At 38.9% G+C, this 13,175-nt stretch overlaps 2 protein-coding genes across 2 annotated transcripts; both read left to right on the forward strand.

The window, feature by feature from the left end:
• The first annotated feature begins 6,780 nt into the window (after positions 1-6,780).
• LOC113708440 (uncharacterized) lies at positions 6,781-7,740 on the forward strand. Its single transcript, XM_027230893.1, has one exon. It carries the CDS (start codon positions 6,781-6,783, stop codon positions 7,738-7,740), a length of 960 nt encoding a protein of 319 aa, XP_027086694.1.
• Positions 7,741-10,455: 2,715 nt separating this feature from the next.
• Positions 10,456-10,929, forward strand: LOC140014428 (uncharacterized). The gene has a single exon (XM_072065288.1). The coding sequence runs from the start codon at positions 10,456-10,458 to the stop codon at positions 10,927-10,929; it is 474 nt and encodes a 157-aa protein (XP_071921389.1).
• Positions 10,930-13,175: the final 2,246 nt, after the last annotated feature.

The raw sequence follows: 13,175 nt of genomic DNA on the forward strand, positions 1-13,175 counted from the left end.
GGGCGTTGTGTACTGGTTTGGAGCTCTGTGTATGGAAGGGGTGTCGAGGATCATGGTGGAGGTGGATTCCAGGGTGCTGTGGACAATTCTAATATCTAAGGTGGCGGGCCCGTCAACTATTCACGCGGTGATACGGAAGATTTGATCCCTCGTCCTTGCTGTCCATTCTATTAATCATTGTTTTCGAGAAGGAAATATGGTGGCCGACTCGTTGGCCTCTTTGGCGACACCTGTAACTCCACGGCTGGTTTTCCGCTCTTTTAATGGCTTGCCTGCTCGCCCCAGGGGCCTGGTGAGGTTAGATAGATTAGGCATGTGCAATTTTCGAATCCGAGGTGGCCAAATCTTGGCACCCTCCCCACGTGTATCCTGGTTCTTCTATTTGCAATAAAGAAGCGTTTTGTTTAAAAAAAAGTAATCTACTAGTCAATAGTCAGCTATGCACACCTTTATTATTTTGATCATAAATTGGTGTAGGAATGTCCAAATTGGATGCCATTTGTTGCACATGAAAGCTGATTCATGTATAAGAATCACGATTTGATTCATTTTCTATTTATTCCAGTAAATATGTAAATTGGGCAGAAAATTAAACTCTGCATATTTGATAACCATAGATGTGCTAAATTACATGCGAATTTAAGATGGCTTGCAGTTAAAATCACCAAGTGATGCATTTTAGCAAAAGCAGTACCCTGAACTAATTTAGGATTATGCAAATTTTATTGTATTTTGATGAATGTATGGTTTGTAACATCCATTTCGCTAGGCACTTGCTAGAGATAAACTAATCTGCTACCTAACAATCAGCTATGCTCCCTTTTATAATTCTAGTCATAAATTAGTGTAGAAATGTCCAAAATGGATGCCATTTATTGCATATGAAACTATATTCAATGATCTTTCATATGAATAAAAATCATGCTTTGATTATTTTTCTATTAGTACCAATAAATTTGCAAATTGGACTAAAGATTAACCTCCGCATATCTGCGAACAGATATGTTGAATTACATGCTATTTTTTTGGTGGTTTGTAAGCAAAAATAGAGAATGATATATTATCGAGAAAGGTAATACCTTGAGTATAGTTTAGGATGGAAGAAATTTTGTAACTTTTCGACAAATGTAAAGTGAGTTACATCAGTTTCACAAGGCACTAACATTGTTAGAAACCATGAATGAGCAGTCTTCATTTTGTCTTTACTCTCATTCATTATTTAATGTTTAATTTCATGTGTATTATGCTTGATTTGATTAAGTGTTTTAACATAACTTCTATGGGGATTTTTAAATCTTCTAAGTACTAATATGTAATTCTCATTGTCATGCTATTTGAAGTTTGTTGGAGCACATTTGTGTATAGTACAAGTATGGATAAGAGTTGGATGGATTTCTCAAGAAAAAGTGAAAAGTACAAGGCAGGACTTAAAATGTTTCTAGAATTTGCATTTTCTAAATCAAGCTGTGATGGAATGACTTTGTGTCCTTGCAAAAATTGTGGAATGGGTGTTTGTGTGACTAAAATGCAAGAACACAAAATGCAAGAAGTGAATGAAGTGACTAAAATTTTGGAGTACCACATGGAACAAATGAAGTGAATGGAGAAGGGGAAATTCCTATTTTAGAGGCTGAAAAATTTTACAAATTGATTAATGATTCTCAACAGGAATTGTACAATGGTTGTCAAACTTTCACAAAGTTGGCTTTTATTATTCGTTTTCTTCACCTAAAATGTCTTGGTAAGCTGAGTAACAAGATTTTTAATATGCTTCTTGATCTGTTGAGAGGCATTTCCTGAGGCCATGACTAATTTGTCTTCTTCTTACTATGAGGCTAAGAAATTGATGAACAAATTGGAATTGGGTTATGAAAAGATCGATACTTGCCCTAATGATTGTACTCTTTATTGGGGTACTATTGAAAAAGAATTTCATGTGAAACATGTAAAGAGCTTAGGTGGGTTGCCTCAGAAAATGATCCAACTGGTGAAAAAAGAAAAATTCCTCATAAGCATTTTCCCATAAAAGTTAGGTTGCAAAGACTCTTTATTTCTTCTAAATTTGCATCTCATGAATAAAATCGTACAAAAGATGGTTATATGAGACATCTAGTTGATTCTTCAGTTTGGCAAACTTTTGATCATCTACATCAAAAATTTGCCAAGGATTGTCAAAATATTAGACTGGGATTAGCATCTAACTGGTTTAATCCATTCAAAAATATGAATACTTCACATAGTACTTGACTTGTGATTTTAATACCATATAACTTATCTCCATGGATATGTATGAAGCAACCATACTTCATGATATCTTTGTTAATAGTTGGACTATTCTCTTCTAGAAATAATATTGGTGTTTATCTATAGCCTCTAATTAAAGAATTGATAGAATTGTGGGATACTAGCATTCAAACTTATGATGCATCAAAAAAAATAAAATTTTCAATTGCATGCAACCTTGTTGTGGACTATTAGTGATTTTTCAAGATATGCAATGCTATCTGGGTAGAGCACTAAAGGCAAATATGCTTGTCCTCTTTGTCACAAATTCACCCATTCACGATGATTGATTCGTAGTTTCAAATATTGTTACATGGGGCATCACAGATTCTTAGATAGTAAGCATGAGTTTAGAAAGCAAGCTCAATTCTTTGATGGCATCGAAGAATATGGAATGTGACCACCTTTGCAAACTGGGGATATGATTTTGAGTGAGTTGGGAGATTTGCAAATTAAATTTGGCAAATTCGTAAAAGGTAATCCTAAGCTACCTTTTAATTGGAAGAAAAGGATTATTTTCTTTGACTTACCATACTGGAAAGATAATATCTTTCGACATAATCTTGACTTCTTGCATATTAAGAAGAATGTTTGTGAAAAAATTTGGGATACTAGCATTCAAACTTATGATGCATCAAAAAAAATAAAATTTTCAATTGCATGCAACCTTGTTGTGGACTATTAGTGATTTTTCAAGATATGCAATGCTATCTGGGTAGAGCACTAAAGGCAAATATGCTTGTCCTCTTTGTCACAAATTCACCCATTCACGATGATTGATTCGTAGTTTCAAATATTGTTACATGGGGCATCACAGATTCTTAGATAGTAAGCATGAGTTTAGAAAGCAAGCTCAATTCTTTGATGGCATCGAAGAATATGGAATGCGACCACCTTTGCAAACTGGGGATATGATTTTGAGTGAGTTGGGAGATTTGCAAATTAAATTTGGCAAATTCGTAAAAGGTAATCCTAAGCTACCTTTTAATTGGAAGAAAAGGATTATTTTCTTTGACTTACCATACTGGAAAGATAATATCTTTCGACATAATCTTGACTTCTTGCATATTAAGAAGAATGTTTGTGAAAAAATTTGGGGAACATTGTTGGATATTGAGGATAAGGCTAAGGACCATTATAATTCATGCTGTGTTTTGAAAGAAATGGGGATAAGGAAAGATTTGCATCCCATTGACATAGAAGCTGGAAAGGTTTACTTGCCTCCATCTTCCTTTATAATGGATAAAAATCAGAAAACTATATTTTGTAAGGTTCTTAAAAAGGTAAATGTGCCAGATGGTTATGCAGCTAACATTTCAAGATGTCTGCAAGTAAAATCACCTAAAATTTCAGGACTTAAAAGTCATGACAATCATATCCTAATCCAACAACTATTGCCCATAGATTCGAGAAAGATTTTACCAAAACCTGTGCGCTTTTCCTTTGATTTGGTTGAGTAAATACTTCAGGCAGCTTTATTCTAAAATGATCTGCTTACAAGATGTGGTATGTTTGGAAAAGGATATTGTAGTTATACTCTGTCAATTGGAGAAATATTTTTCACCGAAATTCTTTGACATCATGGTGCATTTGACTATTTATTTATCGATTAAAGTGAAGTTAGGTAGACCATTGCATTATCGTTGGATATACCCCATTGAAAGGTAATATTTGAAATTTTCATTATGCTTTAAATTTTTTTGTTGCTTTTCGATTTCTTTGATATTGGAAACTATTCATTAAACCTGAAACTATGATAATTTAGGTATTTGAGAACATTGAATTCTTATGTTCAAAATAAAAATAGGCTTGAAGGTTTTGTTGCTCAAGGCTACTTAGCAGAAGAATGTTTGAATTTTTGCTCCTTATATCTAATAGACTATATTGAGACGAAATTCAATTGTCCAAGGAGAAATAAAGAAGTGAACCAGAAAAATGAAGTTGGATTAGATATATTCTCAGAACCAAGCCATTCTTTGGGTAAAGGCAAGCCAACAGTTTTTGATGCTTAAACGTTGAATAAAGCACATCAGTATGTCTTGTTCAGTTGTGATTTTGTCACACCTTACATTGACTAAGTTTAACTAGGGCTTGATGCATAAATTTTTTTCGATAGTAGATGTAATGTTGTAATGTTATATTATACACTTCCAGGCAGCACTGCAAATTGGTCAAAGAAGGTCATCCTCAAGCTGTGCAACATCTATTGGAGCGTTTACATAGTGAAAATTTTGCTTCTTGGTTTGTTGGACATGTAAGTAATAGTTTGGTGAATTTATTAACTAATGCATTTGAATTCTTAGTATTCCAATATCTTTTTATCTTTTCTTTTATAGATTGAAAAGTTAGAACTTTCTCAGAGCTAGCCTTAAGAGATCTAAGGTTCCTTGCTAAGGGTCCAGATGTTGTTGGAATTTGATATGACAAGTATATTGTTAATGATTTTTGGCTTCATACCAAAGAAGTTGAAAAGAAAAGAAAAACTCAAAATAGTGGTATTGCTGTCAAGTTAATAATATCCAGTTTTGCAAGTATAAGGGACCAAAATCCTATTTTGAGTGAACTAGTTTACTATGGTGTCTTGAAAAATATAATTGAGTTAATTTATTGAGGTTGTTGGGCGGTATTATTTGAATGTGATTGGATATCGAATAGAAATAGATTGAAATAGGATGTTGATGGGTTAATACTGGTTAATTTTACAAATGTAAGGCCTTATAATGAACCTTTTATACTTGCTTTACAAGCATCACAAGTATTTTATGTGGAAGACCCAACTGATAAGAATTGGCAAGTTGTTATTTCTACCACTACAAGAGTTGGATACAACATGGAGACTCTTATAGGTGTTAAGACACATTTGCAAAGTGATGTTGGCAATCCAGTTTTTTTTTTTTCCTAATGGAGTGGGTGTCCAGGTCAATCCTTACGGGGCCTGACTAATCCCACTCCGGCCCGGAAGGAGAGGCCCCATCCCCCCGAACATGTTAACCACGGGACTCGAATCCTTGCGGGAGACTGGACAACGGCCTTAAGGAAGCAACCGTGACCAAATGAGCTGCCCTGTGAGGGGCGTTGGCAATCTAGTTATTGACAATGAAAATAAGGAAATTGGTTAGGTTCGTGATGATGCACCTAGGATTGAAGTTGATTTGACTCGATATTACCTAGTTTAGTATCATAGTTGAGAGAAAGTAGTTTCAGATTTTTATTGTTTCTTTTTTGGCCTCTGTAAAGAATAATCTTATCTTATATGGGAATGACCGAACCCCAATACCCGCCATGGCTTAGGGTAGGGAACGATAAGCAGCGTTCCTCCGGTCAGCAACAGTTTGGCAAAACCAGAACTCCCGCTGGGGGAGAGTTCCAATCCCACACCACCGCTGATGGAGCCTTGAAAGGCAAGGAGTCTTCTTTGGTTATGACTCCAGCAGACCGCATGTCAAAAAATGGTACTGGGGACGCTCCTCATGATCTCTCCATGCTATTGGATTCAAATCAAATCTTACTGGATGATGATCGGGCTCAATCTATCCCAACAAACGGGCATTCTCGGGCCCCAGGTAGACCAAGAGTAATAGGGAGAGAGTCCGAAGCTTTCGGTGAGGGTGTGCCCCCTCCTAGTACTGCGAGGTGCTCCACCCCGCTCCAACAGATTGCTAATTCCTTATCTGCCCCCTCAAACATGCTACCCGAGGTGCCCATACTATCCAAAGCTACAACCTCCCCGAACAAAATGGAAGCAACACCTCCAAACCTTGTATCACTCACGAACCCTCATCCTTCAACCTCTCAACCAGCCCAATCGATTACAACCTCGACTATCTCTCTCTTAGCCAATACAATGTCTTCCCCTAGAACCACTAACCAATATACTCCATCCCCAACCCAGGTTGTTTTGACCCATCACACTCAGCCTTCCAACCCCGACCCCAGAAAACAAGATGTCACATCCCTTTCCGCTAGGCAAAATCACCACAAAACCTCTGTGCCAATTCTTCAAGTTTCAACCGTCACCCTTCTGGATAGCCCGACACGTGATATCCTACAGGGGGACAACAAAACCCCCCGAACACCTGACCAGTTCCACCTCAACCCTGACCCTATTACGTCCAAACCCGTTCTACCAAACATACCTTCCGAAATAAATCTCTCGACCAATAATCCGGTCTCACCTGATCTTTTCCTAGTTGATGCCACTCTATTACAGCAGAGGACGACCACTGACCTCCAGGGCATTCGCTCTATTGCTAGCTCAGTAAGACAGAAGCAAAGCAAAGCCATCCGTAAACCTTTGAAGTCGAGCCCCTCACAGGCATCACGCTACGGTTCTCTACTCAGCCATATAGCTCAGCGCAGCGACAAACACGCCAGGCCAGCTGATATGGATATAGAGGATACAATAGACTCTAAGAGACGCAAGCTAGGAGTCTCAGCTACTTTTACTCCTGCAAACAATGAAACAGCGGAGACTGGTGCCCAGTCCCGCCGAGAGCCATGAATCTCCTAAGTTGGAACTGTCGGGGGTTAAATAATTCCCGTACAGTTCGAGAACTCCGGCATATTGTCCGGAGAGAAAAAATTGATATTGTTTTCCTGGTAGAAACTAAGTGTTCTAGTAGGGCCGTTGACAAACTGAAAGTGCAATTTGGATGGTTTGGAATGGGAGTAGATGCCAAGGGTCTCTTTGGTGGTCTAGCTCTCTTATGGAGAAAGGACATCGACATATCTTTGAATCGGTTCTCTAGTAGCTTCATTGATGTCACCGTACGAACCGATGGTTCCCCTTGGCGCCTTACCGGTTTTTATGGGCATCCTGAAGCTGCTAAAAGGAAGTTGTCATGGGACCTGTTACGCACTCTCAGTGGTCAATCTACACTCCCATGGGTGTGTATGGGTGACTTTAATGAGGTGCTAAATCAATGTGAATTTCACAGCAGAACTGGCCTGAGGCAGAACTGGCAAATCATGAATTTTCGAAAGGTACTGTCAGACTGCCATCTTTATGACTTAGGTTGTAAAGGGTTTCAGTTCACTTGGTGTCATGGTCAACATACACCGAACACGATCCGGGCCAGATTGAATCGTGCATGCGCTACTCAGGAGGCGGTTGATCTGTTTCCAGGAGTTGAGGTATCCCATGTTCATGCCTTATACTCAGATCACACCCCCATTGTCGTGAATCTGTCAAAATCAGCTCGTCTCTCCCAGCACCCAAAACCATCTGCACGAAGGAGGAAGTGCTTTATGTTTGAGGCTATGTGGATAAAAGCTACTGACTGTGCTGATATCATCAAGCAAACATGGGATAGTGTTTCAGCTACTAATGCGGGTGATAATCTGCTGTCTAAAATGGATGCATGTCGTATCGGCCTTTTGACCTGGAGTAAGCAGAAGTATGGGAATTGTTGCAGAAGAGCTGATGAACTAAGGGCCAAGATTGCTCAGTTGCAATAGGGTGTTCTCACTAACGCTATTAAAGCAGAGATTGGTTCTCTAACCAGTCTATTAGAAGACATCCTTGATCGTGAAAATTTGATGTGGAAGCAAAGAAGTAAGGTTCATTGGTTTCATGAAGGGGATCGTAATACGGCTTTCTTTCACTCCCAGGCAACCAAGCGCATGAAACACAATCACATTGACGGGCTCTACAATAAACTGGGGCTCTGGTGCCAATCGCATGAGGACCTGGAGGCTATCATTCTTGATTATTTTGGCACAATCTTTTCTACTTCTTGACCTTCTCCGGAGGCGACTGATGCTGTTCTTGAAAGGGTGAGACAAAGGGTGACTAAGCAAATGAATGACTCACTTCTGCGAACCTACCATCCTATTGAGGTGACACAGGCTCTGGCGCAGATGCACCCACTCAAATCCCCAGGCCCTGATGGTATGTCCCCAATTTTTTATCAAAAGTTCTGGCATATTATAGGACAAGATATTATTCGTTGGGTCCTCTCCTTTCTTAATAACGGTCTTTTTGATGAGCGTATTAACTACACCTACATAGTCCTCATTCCCAAATGCCCTGACGCATCCGATATTTCTCATTTCCGTCCCATTAGTCTGTGTAACGTAGTTTACAGATTAGCTTCTAAGGTTATTGCTGCTAGATTTAGTAATGTTCTAGGGAGAATCCTCTCTCCCTATCAATCAGTTTTCCTACCAGGGCGTTTTATTACTGACAACATTCTCATTGCCTTTGAGATCAATCATTCCCTAAAGCTAAAGACTGATGGCAAGGAAGGATCCATGTCTATCAAACTGGACATGAGCAAAGCTTTTGACAAGGTTGAATGGTCTTTTCTCTGGGAAATGCTGTTAGCCCTAGGCTTTCATCTTGATTTTGTTAATCTTCTCTATCGATGTATTTCCACAGTTTCATACTCTTTCCTCCTCAATGGCCAGCAGTTTGGTCATCTAAAGCCCCAACGTGGCATTCGGCAAGGGGACCCTCTCTCTCCTTACCTATTTCTCATTTGTGCAGAGGCTTTTTCTTGTTTGTTACAGGAGGCAGAACGCTGTGGTAACATTTCTGGGGTCCAAGCAGGAGCTGATGGACCAAGGATTTCTCACTTTTTGTTTGCAGATGACATCTTGTTGTTCGGCAAAGCAACGCTCCGTGAGGCTCAGCATATCAAGTCCATCTTGCAACTTTACAAATATGCATCTGGACAGGAAATAAACTTGGACAAATCTGCTATAGTTTTTAGCAGAAATACTAGCTCCGAGGTGAGGCAGAGCATTACTAACTTTCTTGGCATCAGAGAGACTGCAGCACATGACAAATATCTGGGTCTCCCAACAGTCATTGGTTGCTCCAAAAGGGCAGTTTTCTCATCAATCAAAGATAGAATATGGCGAAAGATCCATGGCTGGAATGAGCAGCGGTTGTCAAGGGCAGGAAAGGAAGTACTGATCAAGGCTGTAGTCCAGGCTATCCCAACGTACTCTATGTCTTGTTTCAAATTCCCAGACTCCCTACTTGGAGAGATTCAGTCAATGATAAGTGACTTTTGGTAGGGTGATGGAAAAACAGGAAGACCTATTCATTGGGTTAGCTGGGACAAGCTTTGCACCAGTAAAACAGACGGAGGAATGGGGTTCAGGCAGCTTAAGTCTTTTAATCTCGCGTTGCTAGCAAAGCAGGCTTGGCGCATTGCAACACAAACCTCCACACTTCTACATCACGTCTATAAAGCTAAATACTTCCCCAACTCTGATTTCTTTCAGGCAACTGAAGGTTCACGCCCCTCCTGGACCTGGAGAGGAATCTGTGGAGTGCGTAAATATATAGTTGCTGGTAGCCGATGGCGGGTCGGGGATGGAACCAACATCAAAATCTGGCATGACCGGTGGCTACCTCGTCCTTCTACTTTTAAAGTGATATCTCACTCAACTTTATTGCCTGATGACTCTACTGTAGCTTGCTTAATTGACGGTGCTACAAGAGCTTGGGATTTGGATCTTTTGCACGACCTTTTCTGGCCAGACGAAGTTGACTTGATTAAGAGTATTCCAATAGGAGACTCTCATAACCCAGATAAACTTATCTGGCATTACACAACAAATGGTTTCTTCACTGTCAAATCGGCCTACCACCTGATCAAACAACAATCCCAGGACTGGCAGAATGTAGCTTCGTGCAGCAATAGTATGGGGACGAATACATGGGGGAGATTATGGAAGTTGAGTCTGCCAACCAAAATTAAAATTTTTCTATGGAGATGTTGCACGGACACTTTGCCAACCAAAGTCAAGCTTCACACACGAGGAGTATTGCTGGAGACATCCTGTGTTATTTGTAGCGCCCCATCTGATGACATGAATCACACCTTCCTTTCTTGTCCAGTGGCTATTCAATCGTGGGCACTCAGCCATTTATCTACAAAAGTTCGATTGAATAAGGCCCAGCAAGTCACAATTTGGCTTCCGAATCTCCTACATCATCTACCACGAGAAGACATGGAACTGGTGGCTATCATACTGTGGAATCTCTGGAATAATCGTAATGGAGCTACCTTTGCTGGTTCCTATAGAGACCCCCTTAGCCTGGCTTCACTTTCAATGAATTTTTTGCATCAATATCGTGATGCTATTTCAAACCCAACACACGGGTCAATAACCTCTACCCACTACCAAGCCACTCGAACGCATTAGACTAAGCCTCGGATGGGTTTTGTCAAAGCAAACTTTGACGGGGCCATCTTTCCGTCAGAAGGTTTCTCTGGTATTGGGGTGGTAGTGCGTGATGACGCAGGCAATTTCATAGCGGGGTTGACGAAGAAGATCCCCGGTGTTTTGGCCCCTGACGTGATTGAAGCGTATGCTGCAAAATTTGGAACGAAACTGCTGGTTGAGCTGGGCTATAGTCACGTGGCTCTTGAAGGTGACAACCTCAAGGTTATCAAAATGCTCCAGCTTTGTGACTCTGATGATTCGGCATGTGGCGTATTGGTCGAAGATGTCCTGCAGCTCCTGAGAAGTTTCGCCAAGTGGGAAACCACATGGATACCGCGTTCTTTGAACAGCGCAGCTCATAGCTTTGCTAGGAATGCTTGTACTGCCTTGGATGACTATATGTGGAATCTTTCACCCCCGTCTTTTGTATTATCTGCACTACAGGCGGACCTCATTCCATCTTAATAAAAACTTTTACACTCCTCTATCAAAAAAAAAAAAGCTTTCTATTTAGTATTTATCATTTTGTTCTTTACTTTTTGGTTTTGTAATTTGCTAGAACATGAAGTTATGAATATTGCTATTGTCATTGTCTTTTTCGTATGACTTGCTGTTATGATTTGCTTGATATTGATGGCTAATTATGCAAGACTGTTATGATTTGCTTGATATTGATGGTTAATTATGCAGGAATGGCTCGTAAAGCTCGAAAACATTATCAAGCTTCAAATGGATTGAGAGATGAACTAATTCAACAACCTCCATCAAGACATGAAATGGTGTAGTAGTCTTTACTTGATACAAGGCATGAAGCATTGCAACAATCTCAAATTCAACAGCATCAAGTTGAAAGTTCACATGAACAGGTTCAACAATCTCCAATTCAGCATTGTTCGACTGGAATAAGGAATGAACCAACTTAGAAATTTCAGAATATACCAATACAAGATGGTACAGATCCAAATTACAATGAATTCAACTTCATCCAGCAAAGTGACATCGCAGGTATTAGCTAACTATTTTATCTAAAAATTTTCATCTCATAAATTAGTCCTATTTTTACAAATAATGTTGGGGAAGATAAAATTATATGTACAAAACAAGGCACTAGCCTGAATTGCATTTTTAAGTTGACTATAAGCATATTTATTTTTATATTGTACTACAAGGTAATACACATGATTCAAGTGCTGCACCAAAACAAACTCAAGACCCTACCCTACATATATGAAAGAAATTTGGGGTGGTCTAAGGACCTTCCATGGATTAAGATTGAATTTAATGACAAAGGGTTGCCAATAAGTAAGAAAACTAAGTTTTCTGAATTTTTGGGTAGTCTTGCTAGAAATGGTATGTATTATCCAGTAGATGTTGAAAGTTGGCCCAAGGTGGCAAGAAAACCTAAAATGGACATGTTAGATGTGATAAAGGTAATGAGCAGTTTTTGTAAAATATATTTTTGTCAAAATTCTATTGTATTGTGCATATTTTTTTTATTTTGAGTATGTTTCAGGAAAGGTTTAATTTACTTCATGGACTGGAAGCTTGGACCTTAAGGTCTATTGGCAAAAAATGGAGAAGCTAGAAGTCAGACTTTAAGGCAATATATTTTGATCCTAATTTGCCAATTTATGAAGTGAAGTTTCATAAAGATGTAAGGGTTCGGGACGAGCAATGGATAAACGTATGGACTTATTGGAAAAGTGAATGTGCAAAGGTGCAATCAACTGCAACATTCTTAATAAAGTTGAATTTATTCAATTGCAATATCTTGGTTATGATTTTCAATTTCAAAAAGTAAGTGAGAGGAACAAGAAAGCTAGAGAGGAGAAGAAGATGAACCACACAACGGGAAAGAAATCATTTGCTCAGATTCGAAATAAATGATGATATCCTTAATGTTTTAATAGCTAAATATTTTTTGTTCAATAGCTAAATCTGTAATTGAAAAATAAATTTGCTTATAGGCCAAAGAGTTGGGATGTCCTCCTACTAGAGTAGAAATTTTGATAGATTCTATACCCATGCTGATGGAACTCCATCAAATAACATAGTTGCTGAGAATTTGGTAAGAATCCATGAAAAGTAACACAAATGTTTGAATTGCGTTATTGTTCTCATTATAATTGTAGTAACAAGTGTTTTGCTTTCTTCTGTAGCACAAATGAATTGAAAAATCAACTTCCACCAGATTCACAAGATCTAGTTGGTCGAATTGATATATTTGCCCAAGTAGTTGGGCAAGACAAAACATGGTCATGTTCACTTGTTTGGTGAAGGTGTCAATTCGACGGATTTATGGGGAGACATCCCTAGTGGCAGCATGTGCCACCGTATAGCTGTTGAGCAACAGTCAACATTATCAAGAATGGAGGAAAGACTTTAGTGACAAGATAAGGAAATTGGCAATTTCAAGAGGTTGGTTTTAGTGTAATAAGGAGGTCGCAGTACACCAGATAGCCCTAGATATCCTTCGTCATCGTTTAACAATATTTCAAACTATACTCCAGTGCGACCTCTTTGAGTAAGTGTCTAAAACTGCTAAATTTTTAGGTGGTGAATCTAAAATTAGGCTAACAAAGAGGAAAATATGAAAATAAATGAAAATTATAGAAAGTTAATTTCAGTAGCTGAATTATTGAAAAAAATGGATGCCTTGTTTTCAGTCTTACAATATTTCTTTAGAATTTTTCTTTGTTTACTCTTCAGTT

This window comes from Coffea arabica, chromosome 9c (genome assembly GCF_036785885.1).
Source record: "Coffea arabica cultivar ET-39 chromosome 9c, Coffea Arabica ET-39 HiFi, whole genome shotgun sequence".
Taxonomy (NCBI): Eukaryota; Viridiplantae; Streptophyta; class Magnoliopsida; order Gentianales; family Rubiaceae; genus Coffea; species Coffea arabica.

Excerpts from the sequence above, each read along its gene's own strand:
- LOC113708440 (XM_027230893.1), top strand. The coding sequence starts at position 6,781 with ATGAATCTCCTAAGTTGGAACTGTCGGGGGTTAAATAATTCCCGTACA.
- LOC140014428 (XM_072065288.1), top strand. The coding sequence starts at position 10,456 with ATGGGTTTTGTCAAAGCAAACTTTGACGGGGCCATCTTTCCGTCAGAA.